The sequence below is a fragment of the Zonotrichia leucophrys genome, chromosome 1A, assembly GCF_028769735.1.
Source record: "Zonotrichia leucophrys gambelii isolate GWCS_2022_RI chromosome 1A, RI_Zleu_2.0, whole genome shotgun sequence".
Taxonomy (NCBI): Eukaryota; Metazoa; Chordata; class Aves; order Passeriformes; family Passerellidae; genus Zonotrichia; species Zonotrichia leucophrys.
Window position 1 is genome coordinate 33,577,041 of NC_088170.1, and position 21,542 is coordinate 33,598,582.

Genomic DNA, 21,542 nt, shown 5'->3' on the forward strand with positions numbered 1-21,542 from the left:
CTGGCAGAGAAACACAGCAGTGACAGGGCTGGGAATATCACCTGGCAGAGAAACACAGCGGTGACAGGGATGGGAATATCACCTGGGCAGAGAAACATGGCGGTGACAGGGCTGGGAATATCACCTGGGCAGAGAAACACAGCGGTGACAGGGCTGGGAATATCACCTGGCAGAGAAACACAGCAGTGACAGGGCTGGGAATATCACCTGGCAGAGAAACACAGCGGTGACAGGGCTGGGAAGATCTCCTGGCAGAGAAACACGGTGGGTGAAGCAGAAAGAAGGATGTCAGCCAGCCCCAGGGTGGGCTGTGGGGTGAAATGGCAATGACAGCATCCTCTGGGAGTGTGCACCAGGCTCTCATGATGTTTTTCCCTCTTTATAAGGAGTGGGAGCACCAAATTCACCTCCAAATCAGTGCGCACAGGGTGACTTCTCATGATCCCTTACATTCCTCTCCACAAGAAGTAAGGACCTTATGGGTGTCAAGTGACATTTTGCCATTAACTCAAATCAGAGGTGGGTGCCCTGGCCTCGTGGCACGGCCCAGCACAGGGACCAGCACCTTGCTGGGTGATGTGCATGTGAGGAACTCTTCATTAACATTCCCTCTCCCAGAATGGGTGTATTTTTTAACCAATATAGCTCATATTTCCAAATATTTGGCTCCTATCAGTCCCAGGCTGCTTCCTAGTGGAAAAGTGATTAGGTGTGGCAATTAGTGACAGCAAGCTGATAATAAAGAAAACCAAGATAAGAAAAAAAGGAAAGAGGGGGGCTTCCAAAGTTTAAACAAATACTTATCATTCATTCTTTATTTTAACTTCACTCTGATTGAATAGGTAAATATTGGCTCAAACTGAATATTGAGAGCACTAGATAAAAATAACCAATTTTCTTGAAAAGGCTTATTTTAAAGTTTTTGGTCTAGCTGCCTACAGTGAGGAATCAGAAACAGCATATACTTTATATGACTATCACAGATATTAAACAACATATCTCTGATATATATTAGCTATTGGTACATTCAACTTACAGTGACACTTTCAGAATAGTTAGGTAGTTTTTCACTGAACAGTCACCGACAGCTTGATGAACTACAATAATTATAAACAACATTTGATCAAATCACTTGAGCGCTTGAGGGTGTGATGCAGCTAATGGCTCCACGCAGTACTGCCAGCAGTGAGTTAAAACCTCCTCAAACTACAGTGCTGCCCCACTGAAACCATTCATGCCACCCAAAATGCTGGCCAGCCTCTTGCAGGCGGCAAGGAGGCGACCATTGTTTCCTGCCCAGTGAGAGGCAAGGCACCACCTTGCTGCTGTTGCTATCAGGGATCACAGCCTCCTGCCCCTTGGAATCCCCTATGGAATCCACTCCTTCCATAGAAAGCAGCTGATATGCTTTAGCTGATGAAGGCTTCCCTTTTGTTTGACCAGGATCCACAGATCCTGGAAATAATGACCACAGTGCTGCCAGCTGGCCTGCCCGCAGGCTTTGCCTACCAGCTGCTGCCTCCATCAGCCCCACCACTGCTGGCACTGCTCCTGGCTGGGACCTGGCTTTTCTCCAGGGCTGCCTGAACCCAGCCAGAGGAAGCTTTGTGTCAGCCTGGAAGGAGATTTAGCCTTGTTTTGGAGCTGGACGGCGGCAGCACGCTTTTGTGTGCCCTGCCAGCCTGCCAAGCACAGTTGCCACCAGCATGCTGGGGACAGCCCGGCTGGGCCGTGCTGGAGCTGGGCCTTGCATGCTGGCAAACACATCAGAGCTGCAGTTCTGCACTGCTCTCCTGCAAACACTCCCTCCCTCCCTCCCAAAGGTGTCTGAGCACCCTCTGCCAGAAAGACACAGGTAAGGGAGAAGGTTAACTGGGAGAGGTGGTCAGAGGGCAAGGCTGGTGAGCATGGTCCTTCTGCAGAAGTGTTGAGTCCAATGAGAGGTATTAATAAACAGTAACACACTTCAAAAGAGGTCTTTTCTCCCCTCTCTTTCAGAGATATACTGAGTTTTTTCTTCTTTCTTAAAATAAAAATATAAACCAGATATCAATAGAAACCAAAGTGAACCCCAAATACAACAAGTCTTGCACCTCAACCCAAGGCTTGTTATTTACCCAAATTTAGACCAATGCCATTCTGATCACATTTACTTGCTAGTGGTTTTGTGAACACACAAGATGCTTTCAGATATGGAAAGAAAATTCCTTGGGAAAAATCCAGTCTGAAGACATTGACTTCCTTTTAGTGGACATGACAGAAAATGCTGGGTTCAAGAACTTTCAGTAAAAACTAGCATTTTGGGTTTCTTGATATTACATAAATTGCATCTCAGAGAATTCTTTGTTTGTCCTAATTCAGATGAGAACAGGGGAGAAACTATATAAATGGGAACAATTTATGCTAGATGGAGCTGCATACTTTCCTCTCAGGTTTTCAGTTTTCCTTGTTTATCTATCCCTGTTTAATGCATGTGACTGATGTTTGCGGTTCTAGTAAAGACAATCATAGCAAGGAAATCAATAACCCTGAGTGCCTCTGCACTGAGTTAAATCTTGTCTGTGTGGAATTCAGGGGGAGTTGTGCTGCTGATTTCAATGGAGCCAGTATTCCTGCTCAGACCCTAAAATGCTACAAACATTTCTTTTTATGGCTACATGAAAACAGTGATGCTAAACATGAACTCTATCTGTAATTCCCAAGGGCTGCAGGCTCTCAGCTGCTCCCCCCTGGCTGTCCTGTGCTGCTGTGGCTGTGCCCAGCAGCCCTGGCCTGAGGAGCTACACTGTGCCCTGCAGTGTAGGAACAGAGTGAGCCTGGTCTCAGTGCTGCCAGCACAGTAAACATCCCCATGCCTCCATCCCAGACCCCAGCAGCCCTGGTGTAATGAAATACTAACTGGTCATTACAATATGTAGGGCATCATACAGACAGCAATTTTCTGCTCTGACACAGCAGACTCAGCTGGGATTCTACAAGCCCTCAGACACTGCATAATAAGGATAAGGATGTGTTTCCCAGCAAGATTTTCCTGTTGTCATTAACACCACTAATTTATCCCAGCTGGTCTCAGGAGTCTGCATCTCACTGGGGCCACAGTGCTCTTACACAGCTATCATGGGTCTACACCCCTGTGCTTTCCAGCAGCCCAGCCACAAATTCACACACAGGCAGTGCCAGATTTCCTGCTTTTACCTCTTCTTGGGCTTTTCCATGCAATTGCCCCAGCAATAGGATGGGCACAGGGTTTCAGCATCCTCTCTGCTAATGAACCACGGTTTGCACAGCAGACTTGACCAGGTTTTCACACCTCTGGCTCTTCTGGCAACTCCCAGCTACAGCAATCTCCTCAACCAAAATATAATTCAGTTTTTAGCAGTGTAGAGTAAGTGTGTAGGAAAAATGGAAAAGAACACTTTGTCAACATGTGTGTGCATTTGATGATGTGGTTTTACAAGCCCATTGTCTCCCTAGTGCCACTGTCCAGCCAGGACTCCGTTGGGCAGTGGTCCCCAGACACTCTGCAGGCAGCAAGCCTCAACAGTAAGCACCCCAGGCTGACCAGGCTTCTGTCTTTCCCACTCAAGTCTCCATCTCTGTGTACAAGGCCTTCTATCAAAACATCAAAACCTGGCACCTCAACATTAGGCAGACAATGTGACTTATGCAGTGTGATAGCCCCACCTATGATAGCAAAGTGAGGGAGGCCCTGATCTTTACACCAGTAGCTCTGAAATGTATGCACTAATAAAAATATTATATTTTGTAAAACAAGTCAGAAGTAATACATTGAAGCACCCCAGCATTTCTGTGCTTTACATCCATATTATATCCTATCAGAAAGATGTTTTTGTTCCCAGTGTTGCTAGCTCACCAAAAATCTTATGATATTTGGGATTCTTAAATACAGTCCCAGGAACTGAATCTTTATCTCAGCTTCCACTTAAAATTAAGTATCTAGCAATAACTCGTGTCACAAACCAGGAGGCAAAGAGAACTGCTAAGAAACAAAATATCTAGTCCTTGGGGTAATGTTCCTACTGTGAGATATGGAATGATGCAGTTGGATCCCATGTGCTATAAAAGCAACCTTTGCACGAAGCAACATCAATTGAGGACTGATTTAAAAGACGCACAGAGATTTTTTGGCACGGTGGTAGTGTCTCTACACAGCCAAATAGGAGCTGAAGTCTGTGGTGTCTGAGTGAGGAATGCCACTGCTGTGCCTCAAGAGGGTTGGGTTCACCTGACCCCCTTAGTGCGATGCATGTTGGTGGCAGGAGTGAGCCCACTCCACTCCCAAGGGAAGCCCACTCCACTCTCAGAGGAAGGCCACTCCAATCCCAAGGGAAGCCCACTCCACTCCAAGGGAGCAGGAGTGGCTAAGCTGTCCCACAGTACGTTGCACATGCCATGGAGTAAAAATACTTTGCTCTTCAGCCAGACCATTGCAGCTGTCTGCAGTTTGGTCACATCACTACATAGACAGCCTCTAATAAATTTCCACAGGGTTTCAATTTCCTCATGGGCTGTCATGAGCAATTCTTGCTCTGTTGATTATTTCACAAGTACTAGTGGCAGAAGAAGCCTGAGCTCCTCCTGCAGCAATGTAGCCCTGAATATAAATAAAGCAGCAGCCATGGAAGTGGTGCACTCAAGTAACCACTTGCACCACAGTGACCTTGATATATAAATACATAAAGTCCCTTTGCAAGAAGTACCCTAATATGTTTATGTGTGAGAGGCAATAAAAAGACATATTTATATATATCTTCACAGTGGGAAGGAAAATGCAAATGAATGATTTTGACAGCAACAAAATAAACTGTGAAGTCAAAGTTGCCTGAGGAAGTCAACAAAACCAATGAGAGACTTCCAGGAGCAAAGGTTTCTCAGTGAGTCATGGGCCCACCTCCACTGAATGCAGCTGCAAGGGCCTGGACTTTTGTCAAGATGCAAGTGTCCAGAGCAATGGAATGGGACCCTGTGGGATACAAATGCCAGGGACATTGAAGAGATGTGGGTGACCCACAAAAGTCGCTTCCTCATAGACCTTCAGACACAGGCATAGTTACAGAGGCTTGCACAGAGTCTTGCAGCTGCTGTGCATGTGCTTTTCCCTGGGTCCCTGCACCTGGCCAGAGGTGCCATGCTCCCACCTCCAACTGAGAGCCTGCCCTCAGCCAGGAATGGATAAAGAATGGATAGAAGACAAATGGATAGAAGACTCAAGAAGCATATACACATGGGAACAAGCCAACAAACAGGAATATGGCAAAAATAAAAGCAATAAACAAATATTAAAAACATAACCACATTTTTACTCGGTTGTAAATGAAAACCATGGTGGTAACATTGCATGAAGTGATGTGTGGTTTCTTTCCAAAAGAGACTGATGAACTCTACCCTGTATTGTCTGACCTGCATGCATGAAAATATATCTATAATTACAACAATGATCATCCATATTAGTGATTCATGTAATTAGCTCAGGGGCATTAGATCAGTTCAGTACTGGCTTATTTGATTTTTGCTGGTAGATTTATCCCTTTCAATGCATTTTACAGCAACAAATGGAAAAAAAAATTATGAATAAAAAGAATGCAAAGTTTGTTGTCTTCTCCAGATATACAGCAAAAGGGATGTGCACCACTTTACAAAAGGGTGTATGATGTCCAAGTAAGCGTTCAACAGAAAAGTTAAGGTGTGTACTAGGAGTCTGCAGTGACTCTTGGTATGCAGGCACTAAATACATGTGTTTAATTGGTCTGTATCCTGGGGCTCTGTGGAATCTCCACGTCACTGGAAGTGATCTTATTTATTTAGTGCCTGGACAAGGTTCTGAAAATGTGGGCAGTAAATGCAGTGGTGGAGCTCTGCCAGCACATCCAGGACCTCACCCATTTGCCTCCTGAAAAAATTTCCCTCAAGCACAACAAGAACTGAGGTTAGGCACTACTTGCCTGGTGCTGGAGCTGAGGTGAAAGTGAGCCCTTATCTCTGACATCCTGGCCCTGGGATTCCCAGCTGTGTGCCCAGCATTGCCTCACATCTACTTGTGCTCACAGGCCTTGGCTTTCACTTCAAATGATGGCACAAGCTGAGGTAGTCCATGCTTTGTCCACTCATGGTACATCTCTGCCATCCCCCAGCCACTGCTTGCCTGCACCCCAGGTCCTGCACCTCCAGGCAGCCCAGCCATCCAACAGCCCAGGAACTCTCCTGAAGGCACTGCCCAAAGGTGGCAACTGCTTTCAGCCTTGCCTGCTCTTGTTCAGAGAAGCTCAGCAGGGAAATTGTATTGTGGCACTCTCCTGCTCACTAGATGTAAAAGTTATAAGTAGTCAATTCTCTTGGTAAACACTATGGGAAGATCCCAGGGAGCAATTTCATTTGTACAAACGGGTAACTAAAAATATTAATAATGATGCAATATGTGTGCCAACTGTCAACCTGCCACACTGTCTGCTTTCAACTTCCACCCAAGAAATGTACTAGAAGCAATAAGCTCATCATAACCACAAAGGCCTGACTGATGGAACTGGATGTAAATTTAGCTGCAGAAACACACTGCCAGTGAGGTGCTCCCCCTTCAAAGAGAGTGTTCTCACACCTCTTCCCCACACCCCTCCTCAGTGACCTTCGTGCTGCAGAGGAACCTTGGAGCTAAGACTGTTCTGGCCTTGTCCCCTGTGCCTTCCAAGGAAAGAATAATTGAACTTCTCACACCATAACACGTGCAGGGAAGACTGATGTGAAACTGTCTTACTGCTCATATGAGGATGGCTTGACTTTGAAGGTTTGCTGTGCCATGCAGCAAGACCCAAGCTGCAGCAATGAATCTGATTTGGTACCTTTGGGGAACATGGACAGTCCTACTTGCCCTGACACCTTTGAGGATCTTTTTTTTTTTTACGTTGAGAAGCCTCAGACACAGGAGCTGCCTGGTTTAGCAGGGCTCCCTCAGCAGGAGCAGCTCAGGCACACCTGCTGTCAGATGCACAGTTTAAACACCAGAGCTAGTGCAGGCAACAGCCAGCAGATTCTCTGCCTTCACACATCTTCTGAGAGACACATACTCTGAAGGCAGCTGCTTCTGTCTCCCACTTTCAGTACTGAGGGTGCAGCTCTATGCTAGCATTTACCCTGCTGGTCAGTATTTTAGTTTCTGGGATTTTCTGCATCAGTATGGTCATAGTCTGCCAGGCTCTCCTTGGCTCTTCCTGGAGGGCACAGCTGTGTCTGCAGAGGAATATTTTGCTACAGAAATGGGCCCTGTGCCATTGCACTGCCTGTGTATCCGTGTCCCTGCCCATCAGCCCACTCTAAAAACCTCTGAAACCACTGTCTAACTTCAACCACGTTTTGGAGATACACCCTAAATGTTAAGCTCTTGAAAGCTTTAAGAAAACAATCTTATTGCTTCACAAATTTAAGCCTGTTGGATTAGTACCCCTGTGAAGAAGGCTGATAGGGCCACAATGCTGGTACCTCCTACTGACAAAACAGATTTATTTCATATATTACCACACTGAGCAACAAGATTTTAGGAGAGAAACCAATGTGCATCTCTGTGCTATGTTCATTGCAATGACTCTAGGCTAAATAAGGACACATTAGCTTTTGGCAGATGCTGCAAATAAATCACATGGTGTGGAAAGTTCATCAGCCTAAGCTGGGCAGGTATTATCCACCAGCTCCTCTAAGACACTTTGTTTTTCTGTCTGTCAGACCAAGTGGACTGCAGGAAAGAAGAGCCTCTTTTGCTTGTGAAGAGGTCAGACTGCCCCCATGGTGTGCACTTCAGCATCACCTGGATGAGGTGAAACAGCAACAGAAATTGGAAAACCTGCCTTGCCACTGCAGAGAGGAGACCATCAAAGACACTAAGATCACAGTGAGCACTGGAATCTTGCAGGCCAAAGTATTTGGCACTTGATCAACATCCCCAGGCAACCATGACAGTAAGCCACTGTGTAGCACCACCAGCAGTCCCTGAGCTCCCCGAGATGCTGGAGAAATGGCAGCAGCCTTAACAAGGCTCCTTCATATAATTTGACATAAGACAGCATTTGGCCCATGCTTCCAGTCTTTCTGCAGTCTTTTATAGCACATCAATCAAGGCAAATAATCCCTTGCCTTACAATCCAAAATTTATGCAATCTTACAGAGATTTCAGGACAAAAATACAACTATTTCAAATAATCATCCCTCCCAAATTAATTTATACCAAGGTAACTTTTGTCTTTTGGGAATCTCAAAGTATTCAGCCATTCTTAAAAGTGAGAAGCTGTCCAGGAAGAGTTCCAACTCTCATGCAGCAGCTGACCAGTGAGGGGCTGGAAAAGGCACAAGGAGAGCTAGGGAAGACCCTTGGGATTTCTCCAGGATCCTTGAAATCTCTGGCAATAATCAGCCAGATGAGAGCCATCTTCCCAGCTGTTCTTCAACATTCAACCACACAATTTCATTAGATGAAAATGAAACACTGCTAGGTCATTCCTGTCCTCATGCAGTCAATGATCACAAAACTAATGTTCTTATCAGGAAAATCTCACTACAGCTCAATCCTCTTGTATTTCTTCATCTCCGGTTAATAGTGCTTCTCCAATAATTCATCATTTATTCCACAATGGCTCCATTTTGCTTAACCACTACTTTTGCTCATCAAACAGATAGAAACACTCAGTTTCTTGGTTCACAGAACCCTCCAGATGCATGATATCATTGGCTATGGGCTATCAAGGAAAACAATTATTGCCTTTTTCTCATATTTAGAATCACCATTTCTAAAGTAAAGGCTGTGCTAGCCCAGCCAGGAAAATGAACCAGCACATCTCAGCTGATTATATGAAGTCCTTTGACTCATCAGCAAGAAAGATGGTATTTAAGTACTCATCTCTCCAGCAATTCCCCTCCTTTCCCCATCCCCATAAAAGATTTATGTTCTCAGCCTTGGCTGGTCAGCAGTACCTGTTGTGCTTATGGAGGACCAAAAAAAGCCTGGAGCTACCTCCAAAGAGCCAGACAAAGGACTGGACTTGCTTCTTCATTGGCAGGGCTGTAAGAAAAGCTGGCTCACTCCCCAGAGCTGCAGAATAACCTCTTTAAGGGCTTCTGAGCACAACACACCACTGCAAAAGCCTGAAAGGCAGCAGGTTAGTGTGTCAGTAACTGCAATGGTACTGAGGATCAAGGGGATTTTCTTTCAGCCTAAGAGTAACACAATTCCATGAATATTTTTCAACTGCTCTTGTTTATAATGAAAAGGCTTTGTGTCTATAGGACTGTCAGCTTGAACTACCATGAGATACACTAAATTTTAGGAAAAAGAACACTTGTTGGAATTATATGTAACTGCACACTGTCAAAAAGGTCACAAGGAGCAGCAGCCCTCTTTCAACCCATAGCTATAGATTTTGATTACTGGAATGAGGGATGCTGCAGAGAGACTGGTGGTAAACAACTCACAGCATATACATCGAGTAAACTGGGTTCTGGACATTAACTTCTTTTCTTCCTGTAAAATGTTATCCATAGAGAATTTGAGAACTTCACCATTTGTGGAGGACTTTGAATGTTGTTAGAGTGGGTATCTCACACTGACACCTACTGTTGCATGGCAATTAATCTCAAACGAGCTTTTGATCCAAAACTTCTGAGACATGTCAATACACTGCTTTAGGTTACACGCTTCCCATGTAACCAGCTGCATCCAGGAATCCCAATGAGAAACATGGCAGTCCTACTCTCTAGCCAGAGAACTGGGAGCTGAATAAGTGAGCTAGCCTTCTCTTCATGCCAAAAATGAGCTGTGAAATGAAGCAGTGGGGTGCAGTGCCTGAAGAGAGGCTCCGGAGGCACCGTTAAAATCCCGTGGCACTTTTCTCAGGGGAAGCAATAGTCCCGCTAGCAAGGCCAGATGCCAATTTAGAGAATTAAATTCTGCCTACCCAAACTCCTCTTGTTTCATGTGGGTACAGTGCTCTTCACATCCTACATAAGAAGTTTTGGAAAGGGTCTCCTGGAGCCCTGGGACCCATTCCCTCCTGCTGTTGGCAGCCTACAATATCCCCCCTTTCACAGACTGGTCAAACTCCCTCCAAAGAATAATTTGTTTTAGCCATAATTGGAGGTCGATCCAGAAGCAGTTGTTAGAAACTTGCTGCTCCAAATGGGGGACTCTGATATGCACTGTTAAACACTGGCTATGCTCCATCCCAGAGGTGGCTGCATTTCAAGAGCTGGCCAAGCAGAGGGCCAACCCCCAAGTGCCAAAGCACTGGAAATCCAGGAAGGAAAGGAGACGATCCTATGGGCTACTTGTAATGGGACAAATCATGCAGAGGATCATGGGGCAGGTTGGAGAAGCATCTTGCTCTTCACATGCCCTTGTCCTTCAGAGATGCTGAGCAGCCAGGAGGCCTCATAAGGGGACATGTCACTCCTCTAGAATGGCCTGTGGGAGAGGGGGAGGGATTGTCACAACTAGGTGAAAACTAAGCTAAAGTTTCTCCTTTTCCCCTGATTCGCTTTTTCCGGCACCATTATTTAAAGGGAAAATCTCCCATCCTCCACTGTTGGAAACTTGCACCAGCTTGGAAACCCACCACAGTGCTTGGGAAGATGGACTTCCCTGCAGGAAGGAAAGCCTGAGGACCAAACCAAGGGATGCACTTCACCAGCAAGGAGGCTGGTGTGAGATGGTGTCCTGCTAGTGTGCAGCTACTGCCAGCTGCCACGGCCTGAGATTTCTAGGCTCCTATATAATTTTATTGACTCCAGCCTAGCCTCATTTACTTCATCTCATTAACTACTCCCCTATGAATCATTATTCTCGTGCTTATGAAACAACAGTTCCCATGTCTTCCTAGATTTAGTGATACAATGCAAAGAGCTGGACAGGATTTGGCCACCCCCCAACCACGCCTAGCTGAACATGGAATTTTGCACATGGAATTTCTGAACAGAGCCCAACAATTTGTGTTTTTTCAATGACAGGATGATCAGGAAGACACTCTTAAAGAGGTATTTTTCCTACAAAGTGCACTTCTACAAAGTGTAGAGATGGGACTTGAAAACATACATCCCTAGCTATGTCCTCACACATCCTGAGCACTTCTGAATGCCTGTCAGGATTCCTCTTTCCTGCTCATCAGTTTGGGCCTCTGATTTCTCTCTGTGCAGATGTCAGTGGCACAGGACAATTAAAAAAGATGCTTGCAGTCCTCTAATGGGTTGACATCCCAGCCTGTTTTGAGGTAATTTTTGCATATTTGCCCGGGTTCTTTGTGGAGTCCTGCAAGTAACTGAACTCAAATCTCCTGTTACCCACAAGACCCTTGAAGGACCTCAGCACAATTAAAATGTAGCTTTGGTTAGGGACAACAATGATAAACTTGAAAGCCAAGCTTATCCGGGCCAAAAAGGGAAAAAAAGCCCAACCAGGCTGAAGTTTCTACAACCCAAAAGTAGGACTCAAATATAAAAATTACTGACCATCTTTAAATCCTATTTGTTTCAGCAGCAAGTGTTACAACCACTCACTGTCATAGTCAGATTCTGAGTAGAAATCCACATTTTACTTCTGCTCTACACAGCTAATTTCAGGTAAAACCAGTAGGACTGGTGTCCAAATCCTAAGGAAGAGAGGCAGGCTGCATGCAGTAACAGAAAGGCAGAACATATGAAGGATTTTCCGATAGGGAAGGCACGAGATCAATAAAATGCTCAGTAAGACACGCATCCCACAGCAAAACGGTGGTAATGTGATGTTTCAAAAGTTAAAAGCATGTTAGAATTTGTTGCTGGAATATAATCAAACTGCAAATATGCCTCTTCTATAAATAGCAAAGAGCAACAATAGCTGAGGTCTCCAAGTGATTTATTAGCAGTATTCTGAATAGATGAACACTAAAATAAGTTACTAATTTACTAAAATCTTGTCAAGGAGACTCTGCTTCAGTAAGCCCTTTTATCCTGGAGCTTGTCTAAATGGGGACACTCAGGCGAGCTAATCTGAATTGACCACAGATGGGAATGTAAAGTAAATGAGATAATTGCATTGCAGAGTGGACAGTCACTCTCACTCACAGTTGAAGAATTAACATCTGCTAAGGGCCCCTTGAGCCCTCAACAGTGATCCCTAGCCAAGGATAATTTTAAGATTAGTGTGTTGAAAAGGAAATATTAATATAATCTGAAATATGGGAGGGAAGATAGCCTTTTTTTGCATACTAGTAAAATTAGTATTCCTGTCTGAGCATGAAGCTGAAAGAGTTTATTTCTGCATCTTGTTTACTTAGATCAGATTATGTTTGGCTGGTGGATCCAGTTCTGATTTCCCTTGCAATAAATTGGCTGAAGGGTTACACCCTGGAAAACAGCGAAAATACTCAGCACTTCTGGCATTTTTGTATGATTCAGGCTAAAACTTGGCCACAGCCTTTCTCTTAAAACACTGGTGATACAAGGCTAACATTTAGAGGTTTCTGCCTATGCTTAATAAACTGCTGTTGTGAAACAATTAATTCACTGTATTAAGCACAGGGGAAGTCTATAATGACCTCTCTGCATGCAGCTGATTTGATATCATTCCCTGACATGGGAATGTGTCTCCTTCACAATGCTGCACATCCAGCTCCTCAAACGGGCAGGGGCTTGAGCCTTGCTGGAAACCCAGGCTGGCTGTACCAAGGTTGGATGCCAGGGCAGGAGGTGGGCACCCACCATCTGCCTCCTTTCCTGTTGCCTACTGAGGAGAGGCTCAGTTGGTTTGTTTGGCTTCTGTACACCTGCAGAGAAATCACTGACCACTTTGCTGGTTGTTGAAGCAGTGGTTCTTGCTAGCATGGGGTCAGACTGCAGCCAGGCTGCCCTGGCATGGGGCTCAGCTCAGCAGAGCCCCTGAGGTCTCTGGGCACGTTGACCTGTGAACACAGGTTTACTTCCACCAAGAAAACTATTTAGACCAAACCCCGGGCATTTTAGTGCATTTTAGTACAGCCTTCAACCTCTTTGCTTGGCAGCTCTGCCCAGATTTGTCCTTTCCTTCCTAATATCACCCCTGGCCTGCTGATCCTCCATCTCTTGCCTGCCTCAGGCTGGAGCCACATCCACATCACAGATAACCAGGTCTGGTGACTTGCAGCATTAGGGACAGGCAGCAAAGGAGAGCAGGGACCTACTAAGCCCCTGATGAGGTGATTCTATCCAACAATAGACCATCCAAGTGCCACACACGGTGTGTGACACAATTACCTCTCTGGTTCCCAGTGCTGAGGTGGCACCCAGCAGAGGTGACTGCAGCCTTCCAAAAGCATCGCTCTCCCAGAGCTCTCCAGCACCCCAGTGCCACCACTGCGTGGGCAAGCCCAGAGTCACACTGCTACAGAAGGATGAAAGGCATCTCCCTGAGCCATTTCAGCATTTCTGAGAGCTGGGTCTTTGAAATGAACCCAGAGACCTGGCAGCTTCTTTTCTACACTATCATAAATCTCCTCAAGATCAACATCATGGCAAATTCTGATGAGGGAGGATTTTTGTCATAAGAGTTGAAGTAAGCATCTAAGGAATGACTCATGATGATGAGGGCAGAATGCATAAAGTATGATCTTTTTTTTTTAATAGAAAGTGAGGCAGATACACCTTTGACCCAAATTAAGATGGGTGATACATTGAAAAAAGGCCCTAAGCCCCTGAGTATTGTGGGGTTCTGCACACTGCTGCCTTGAACTGGACCTTGCAGGTAGTGTAACAGTGAGCAGAAATGCAGGTGGATCAGCACTGCCTGTTCTTTACAGAGGGTAAAACCAGAAACCACCAGCCCAACAAGCTGCTGTCTCTGTGCCAAACACAGTGATACCTGGGGTGAGTCACCACCACCTGAGGCCTCACCTGAGCCAAACTGCTCATCCGAGAGGACAGACAGCAGTGAATGAGCTGCCAGCACCATGCAGAGAGACCCCAGCATCCTGCAAAATCCTGCAAGCCCTTAATGCAGTGCCCAGAAATGCACATGTGGTGTTGAAATGTCTGAAGTGTGAGAAAGCAGCACACAGACAGTGTGACACATGGCTTGGATCACAGGTTACAACTGTTACATCCCAGTTAAAAAAAAATCTAAAAAGTTAAAAAAGAAACCCAGTGGCCCTCACAGAATTTGTAGTTGTGCTTTAAAGAAGATGAGTAATACCCTTCAGAGTAAGGAGAAATACCCTCCAGACATGGACATTTTGGATGACTGCATATTTGAAACCACTGCTTCAAGTGAAATTACTGTTTCCATATGTCTGAAATTAGGTGCTACCAAAGTGGGAGTAAAGCACAACATAACTCCAAACAGAACACAAAATTCTGATGTTTCTTTAGGTCAGATACATGTTGCTATTGGCAGCTACTAGTAATTGCTGGAATGCAGCACACTGTAATAAATTAAATGTGATATTTGCTAAGCATGCAGGCTTGCCATCTGGAGAGCTGCTGCTATTACTTTGCAGGTAAAAAGTGGTGTTTAAGTGCAGGAAACTGAAGTGTACCATGTGAGCAAAATCTTCTAAGCTCCAGCCCCTTGGATGGAGTATTTGTTTAAAACTTGGAACAAATAAATGCTCTTGACTTTTATAGCTTCTTTGCAATAACACAGACTAAAGCCATGCCAAAAGAAGAGGTCCCACAGGAGCAAGCTCAGTATGTAGCCTCTCTTTGCAGCATGCTACTGCAGATGCACCAAAGAGCACCAAGTTACTTTTCTTCTTCTGAGAGGCATTGGTTTCTATACACAAGACCTTGATTCTGCTGTCCCCACATTGCACCAGCCCAGAGAGGAGCTAGCCTGAGGTTGGGAATCGTACAGGTTCTCTCCAGGCACAGCTCCCATCCTGTGTGCAGGGACAGCACCATGCTGGTGTGCAGTGACCACAATGAAAAGTGCACCAGGATGCAAGCAACGGGGCACCCAGTACCAGTGAGGCAAATACTGCCTTGTAAGATGTCCAGGGTTTCTTGTCCCTGAGTAAAAACCCCTGGAAAGCTAAAAAGGGAGCATGTAAATCATATACCCAAGAGAAGTCCCACTGACTGGCCTAAGAGCTGTGGATTTCTCCATGCCCTCCATCACAGGCTGGCATAACTTCATGATTCAGGTGGGACACAGAGGCTGGCAAAAGTACTGAGGGCCTGAGAAATTCCCGGTGGTGAACATACATCCTTTCTTTTGTGGGTCTTACTTCGTAGTTAGCTCTGATTCAGAGCCACAGAATTGTTTGTCTGGGAAAAGACCTTCAAAGATAATTGAGTCCAACACCCCTGCCATGGGTAGAGACATATTTCAGTAGATCAGGTCGCTCAACGCCCCACCCAACCTGGCCTTGAACACTTCCAGGGATGAGCCATTCTCAGCTTCTCTGAGCAACCTCTTTCAGTGCCCCATGACCCTCATAAACAAAAAATGTCTTATGTCCAATCTAAATCAATTTCAGCATAAAACTGTTGCCCCTTGTTCTATCAGAAAAGGCCATGCTGAAAAGTCTTTTCCCACCTTTCTCCTAAGCCCCTTCATACATTGCACTCTGAAAGGAAGTTTAGGCAGCTTTTTGGGGGCACAAGCAAAGGGTGGCAAGAAAAAAAAGGTAGCACTTTTCTCTCACCATTTGATTTAAAATGTAATGGAATAGTCACTCTGGATTCTGTCTGACAGGTCTGGAGATCCTTGTTTCTCAGCTGATGAGGGCACAGAATAGCTTCTCCCAGAGGAAGACATTGGCTGCCTCCTGGGACACAGCTAACAGATGCATTTTAGTGAAAAAACAGCTCCCAGAGAGTGCAGAGAGTGACTTCCTAGTCAGAGCATGGGTAGAGGTGACCACAAGTGACTGCAAAGGGGTCTGAACACATGATTTTTCTCAACATGAATGCTGGTCTCCAAGAATCAGGCTTTCACCTCAAAACCAGTTCTCAGCAGAAACTGTAATGATATAAGAGATCTCCTGATTCACCAGTCAGATTTTATCCTTTCTCTGTGTTAGGCCAGAGGGAAATTGTAAATTTGATTAAGTTTTCAGGCAAGTTCATTAAATTAGGCCACTAGAGGGAGCAGAGTGCAGGGCTGGTGATCGGGGATGCGTCCCCGCGAGTGGGGGGACACAGGAGGGCGATCCCACGGCCGCGGCTCCCGGGGGATCTCCCCAGCACCGGGGGACGGAATGGCACGCTGGTAAGAGAATTATTGGTAGCACCCACAAAAGCATCACTCGTTATCTGCTGTTTCTGATATTGATAATCGTCCGACTTTCACGTATAATTTTCTTCTTAGCAAATCTGATGTTTTTCTTCCTTTTTTTTTCCAAGTTCTTTTCGCATAAGTGTGCACAGGAAAAAAGACAAGGTATTAGTTTTTAAGTTACCTGGCTAACCTGGTTTATGGGAACCATACTTCGATGCGAGGTGAGTAGCTACTTTGACTGCTTAGGTGCCTGCATCTCAGTGAAAGCAGTCACTATTAAAAGTCAATCTGGTGATTATTCATTTTAACATGGTTGCATTTTGGTGAGACTGATTTGCATCACCTTAAAACCACACGGCTGCAAGATCTGGAGAAAGCTGTCCAGAGTGACGCTGCCTTTGGCACTCCTGAGAAACCACGTGCCCAGGCTGCACTTGCGTAGCGGGGTTCACCAGGTGGAAGGAAAGGAATTGGTTTGAAAAGAGAGGGACTGCGAACACAGCAAAGCAAGAGGAAGGGTGGTGCCCGCATCACCTAGGAGTGAATTACGTTCATTCACCTTGTGAAATGACAAGAGATGCCGGTGAAATATAGTGAAATATGAAGCGTAAACACGGGTGCAGAGATTGCAGGGAGAAAGGGGGCTGGAGCAGGGGCTCTCCCGTCCCAGCCCAGGCACACTTACCTCTCCTCCAGTGCAGGGGAAGGGGCTCGAATATCTGGAAGTGCAAATGGCTCCTCTCTGCCTCACGTCATCCTCCAGCCCGAAGGTGGCCGAGCAGTTAGCAGCAAAGTATTTGTAAGGCTTCCACGTCTCGCCGAAGTCCTGGGAGCGCTCCAGCACCATGGCAGCCGGCCTGGGCGACTTGAAGACCATGATCAGGTGAGTGAAGTAGAAGGCGGCCTCCAGGTCCAGGCGGATGGTCTCACGGAGGGCATCGTGGGCCGCCTGCCACCAGGTGCGGGGCAGGCGGAAGGGCGAGTCGGCCATGGCGGCGGGCGGGTGCGCCAGCCCGGCCTGGGCCCCGCTGCAGCGGCCGCACCGGGGCCGGCGGCAGCGCCGCTCCGCATCCTCGCTGTAGCTGCAGAAGGGCTCGGCGTGGCGGCGGCCGCAGGACGTCTGGGTGCGCAGCGCCCGCCCGTGCGCCAAGTTGCCCATCCGAGGGTTGCAGGCCTTGTCGCAGGGACTGCTCGCCGCCGCCACGCCGCGCAGACCTGCGGAGGGGCAGAGAGAGAGCGGGGCTGCAGAGAGCGGGGCTGCAGGCGGCTCCTGAGCTGGAGCACCGCACCCCGTCAGAACGGACACGTCCCGCTAGCGGGATGCTGCCCCTGCCGACACCAACACCGTGTGCCGCTGGTACCCACCGAGCCCGGGCGGGGCTGTGGGACAGTGTGGCACTGCTGCTCAGCTCTCCCCTCTGTGGAGCTCAGTGCGCCTAAAAAAGGTTAAAAAGCCACCCCAAAACCTTTCAGGGTTTCCCTGCACTTGGGAAGATGCCTGCCTATCAAGAGATGCAGAGCAGGCAGCCGACAGGGTGAGACATGAGTACGCCCTGCCCTCCCGGCCCCGGGCACCAGAGCAGGGCCGAGGCTTCAGGGCCAGGCCACCCTTTTCCCGACGCCTCCAAAGGGATCCAGGTGGCCCTGGGGAAGTGGAGAAAAGCAGAGGAAAGGCAAGCTGCCGACAAGGCAGCATGCTGCCACCAGGCCAGGAGACTGCCTGCACTGCTACAACCCAGTCCTTGCAGCCCTGCTGCAACCCAGCCCACTGTGCAGCACAGTAGGGGGCGGGCTGTGAGAACCCACAGGAATATCACCTGCCAGCAAAGGCCTCAAGTCTTCACCCCCTTTCCCACCATTCCGTCTCCACCTCAAGTTTTCCCACCATCAGAAACTGTTGCTGACACCAGTGTTTAATTGTAGCATGGCATAAGTTTGGAAAGGCTGTTGCTGATGAGTGTAAATGGAAGAAAAAAAAAAGTTTTGGTTGAAATTATGCTGGCAAGCTGCCACACAGCTGAGGCTCTGTGGTTTTTGTTCAAGCTTTTCTGGAAGTCCTGTCAAATTTTAAAATCCACAGTTATAGAGTCAAAGAAGAATAAAATCACCATGAAACCTATGTAACTCTCACATATTATCAATGTAACTCTTGGTGCAGCAATGCTTGATTAGGGGCTCTCCAACATTTTGTTAATTACTTTCAGAATAGGTCAAAGCGGTATTTGGGGAATTGTTTAATATAAAAAAAAATCTGTTGACTTGGATGTGTGGAGGTCAAAGCATCTGAGGTGCATAATGTCTTCTTTATCACCAGGCCAGTCATACACAGTCAGCTTTGTGCACCAATTAATGTCTTCTTCTTGGCATTTTTGTTATATCTGAAGGTCATTTCAGTTTAGCATCCAATAAATCCTTTATCTGGGGTTTATTCAGCTTTTGCCTACAGTGTCATAGCTGCAATTAAGCTATGTTATGCACTAGCAGTGCTAAGCCTTCCAAGCCCGACAGAATCCCCCATTTCTCCCACTCTTCAAGAAGCACTCTGGATAAAAACCATTTTTACCACAAAAGTTCTATATGGGTTTCCTACAGCATTTCCTCAGAACAGCCGTGGAGCGCTGTTTGCTGTGCACCCAGTACAAGGCACTTCTGAAGCCAGTCTCTGGATTTCCCTGGGTGAGCAGTCTTGGGAAATTTTTAGCGAATAAGAAATGCTCAGTCAAGTTAGCTTCCTACAGTGTGCTGGTAAAGCTGTGTTGGAGTTGACCTACAGTAACTGTGCAGGACACCTTTGCTCCAGAGAAGTAAACAAATAGAACTGTAAGGTCAATGTAATATCACCTACAACTCCTGAACATCCTTTTCAAAGCATTGTATAAACATTAACTAACCCACGTAGCTCTCCTGAGGGGTAGGTAAGTTAAGTGCTATTATCATATTATCAGTGAGGCCAGCCAGTAGTTGGCCTAATTTATGTCTTTGGCTGCTTTCCTGGATTCTTTGGCTTACGTGTAACACAGAGCAGTTGGCCACTACGCAAATAGATGAACATTTACTGCGGTTCCCTCACTTGTGGGATTGCAAAGCAGATTTGGGAAGTGTAGGAAGAGCAGGGCTCAGTCAGCCCCATCAGACAGGTTGAGATTACTGTTTGTGTTCATCAGGTCCTTTTGTTTTTAGCACACCAGGCTGCTGCCTCCAGGAATGCAGTGGAGGAGGACCTGGTCAATGGGAGGTTTCCCTGTGACTGCAGTTGGTGGTAGGGCTGTCATAGATGGCCCCAGGGCAGAGACAGGGCTCTGCCTGAGCCCGGCTGGGAGGGGTTGGCTACAAAATCCCATGTCAGACCCCGGCAGCTGAGAGTATTTGATTGCTCCCAGCTCGGGGTATGCTGCAGCCCTGGTCATGCACGGTCACTGACTGCAGTTGTCTTCGGGCCAGGCATTGAGGTTCCCTTCCTCAGCCGGGATGAGATCTGGGGCGAGGGACCTTGGCTTCAGCAGGGTTTGAGAAATGCTGCTGGCACACAGTCGTGGGTCCCAGGGGCAAAAAGGGGGGAGAGGAAACCCCCTTTGAAAGGGTGTTTGTTTTCACTTGAATTGGAAAAGAGTTGCATGACCAATGCAGAGCACTTCGCGTTATGAAAAGTGACAGCTTTCTAGTGTAACACTGGCTGCCACAGGGATTCAGTAAAAGGACAAACTGAGACCATAGAGGTTTCTATGCTGGCAGTCACAAGTTCACAACTGGTCTGCCACAGCACTGGAAAAGGTGCTTTTCCCTATTGCACTTAATGCATCTGCCCAACTAAATCTTCCCATTCTATCTACTGTACATGCCACCGGACTGGGATCTTCAGTGATGAGTAAGAGCATGCAGCAAGTACCATGACTCACCTGGGAAAACATCCATGGAAAATCATATGCTTCCTGCTTAAGCATTTTAGCAACACATGCCTTGTGATGTTTCGTTTATATCTTGTGCCTCATTAAATGTTTGTTTCCCATCAGAGTTTTTTCTTCTTTATAAAAAAGAAATTTGGCACTCGGCTTGCACCCGGCCGAGGAAGCGTTACGCAAACTGTTTATGCCCGAGTGTGTGTGCTGCGGGACCCCGCTGCGGGCAGCTCTGAGTGCGAAGTGTTTACTCTGCGGGAAGGGGCTTTGGAAACCCTGCCCGCGCTCCTCCGCACCCCGACGGCTCGGGGCACCGCCGCCCAAAGCGCCTGCGGAACCCGTAGCACCCCGCCGCTGCCACCCGCAGCGCTCCGCGGCATCCCCCGAAGCCCCGGCCCGAGCCCACTCGGCCCCGCCGGCGGCTCCGCGGGCAGGGGCGGCCCCGCGCAGCACAGCGCGGTACGGCCGGACCCCTCTTTGTCTGCGGCGCGGGGCGCGGGGGGGACGCGCATCCCGGCCCCTGCCCTTCCACAGCCACCCGCGCACGCCGCGGACCGACACGCACCGCATGTGCGGGCACACGCGCACACATATGCGCACGTATATGCGTGTGTGCGGACACGTGCGGACAGAGACCGCACTGTGAGCACGGTGCGCGCACGCCCGTGCGGTTCCCCGTGCGTGCGCACACCCGCGCACACGGGCGCGGACGCTCCAGCACACGCGCGTTCCCGCACACGCACACGCGCCGCGCATCTACCTCGCACGCCCGCGGAGGACGGAGAGCGCCGAGCGCGGCCGGTCACGACCCACCTGCAGCGGCGGCGGCGGCGCCCAGCAGCAGCAGCAGCAGCAGCGCCAGCCGCATCCCGCGCCCCATGGCCGAGCGCCCCATGGCCGAGCGCCCCGTGGCCGCCCGCCCTGCGCGCCCCGCCGCCCCGCGGCGCGACCGGCCCCGCGCGGCATCAGCGCCCCGCGCGGCACCGCCGCCCGCCCGCCGCGCACCGCGCCGCCCCGCGCCGCCCGCCGCCCGCCGCGCAGCGCCCGCGCACCGCCCCGGCCCCGCCCCGCAGCCCGGCCCTCCCGCCCGCCCGCCGGGGCCGCCCGCCGCGGGGGGCTGTTGCCGGTGCGCGGCCGGGCGCGGTACTGCAGCGGAGAGCGCCCGTCCGCACGCACACGCACACCTCCGCCCCGTCCCGCAGCCCCGGCAGCCCGGGGCGGGCGGGCTGGTGCCCGCAGACAGAGAGGGATCCGCGATCCCCCGGGACAGCGGGCTACCCCTCGCCAGTGCCAGGCTTCGGCTTCCGAGCCCGGGCGCGCTGTCGGGGCACAGAGGGTGGAAGTGAAGCTGCAAAAGGCAGCCTTCCTCAGGCCCGGCACGGTTTCTAACGAGGGACTTAATTTACCACAAGTAACCCTGGGCA

At 48.5% G+C, this 21,542-nt stretch overlaps 1 protein-coding gene across 3 annotated transcripts in view; it reads right to left on the bottom strand.

The window, feature by feature from the left end:
* Positions 1 to 21,037, bottom strand: part of NTN4 (netrin 4) — a 48,210-nt gene extending 27,173 nt beyond the window's left edge. For 2 of the 3 annotated variants that reach the window (XM_064702097.1, XM_064702096.1), the window contains exons 1-2: positions 20,932 to 21,037; positions 16,908 to 17,437 (exon numbers count right to left, since the gene is read on the bottom strand). In XM_064702097.1, coding sequence (XP_064558167.1) covers positions 16,908 to 17,437; positions 20,932 to 21,013 — 612 coding nt within the window. In that variant the 5' untranslated portion in view covers positions 21,014 to 21,037. Of the gene's footprint in view, positions 1 to 16,907; positions 17,438 to 20,118 lie in introns of all 3 variants that reach the window. The other variant, XM_064702098.1, reaches the window with a different exon arrangement.
* Positions 21,038 to 21,542: the final 505 nt, after the last annotated feature.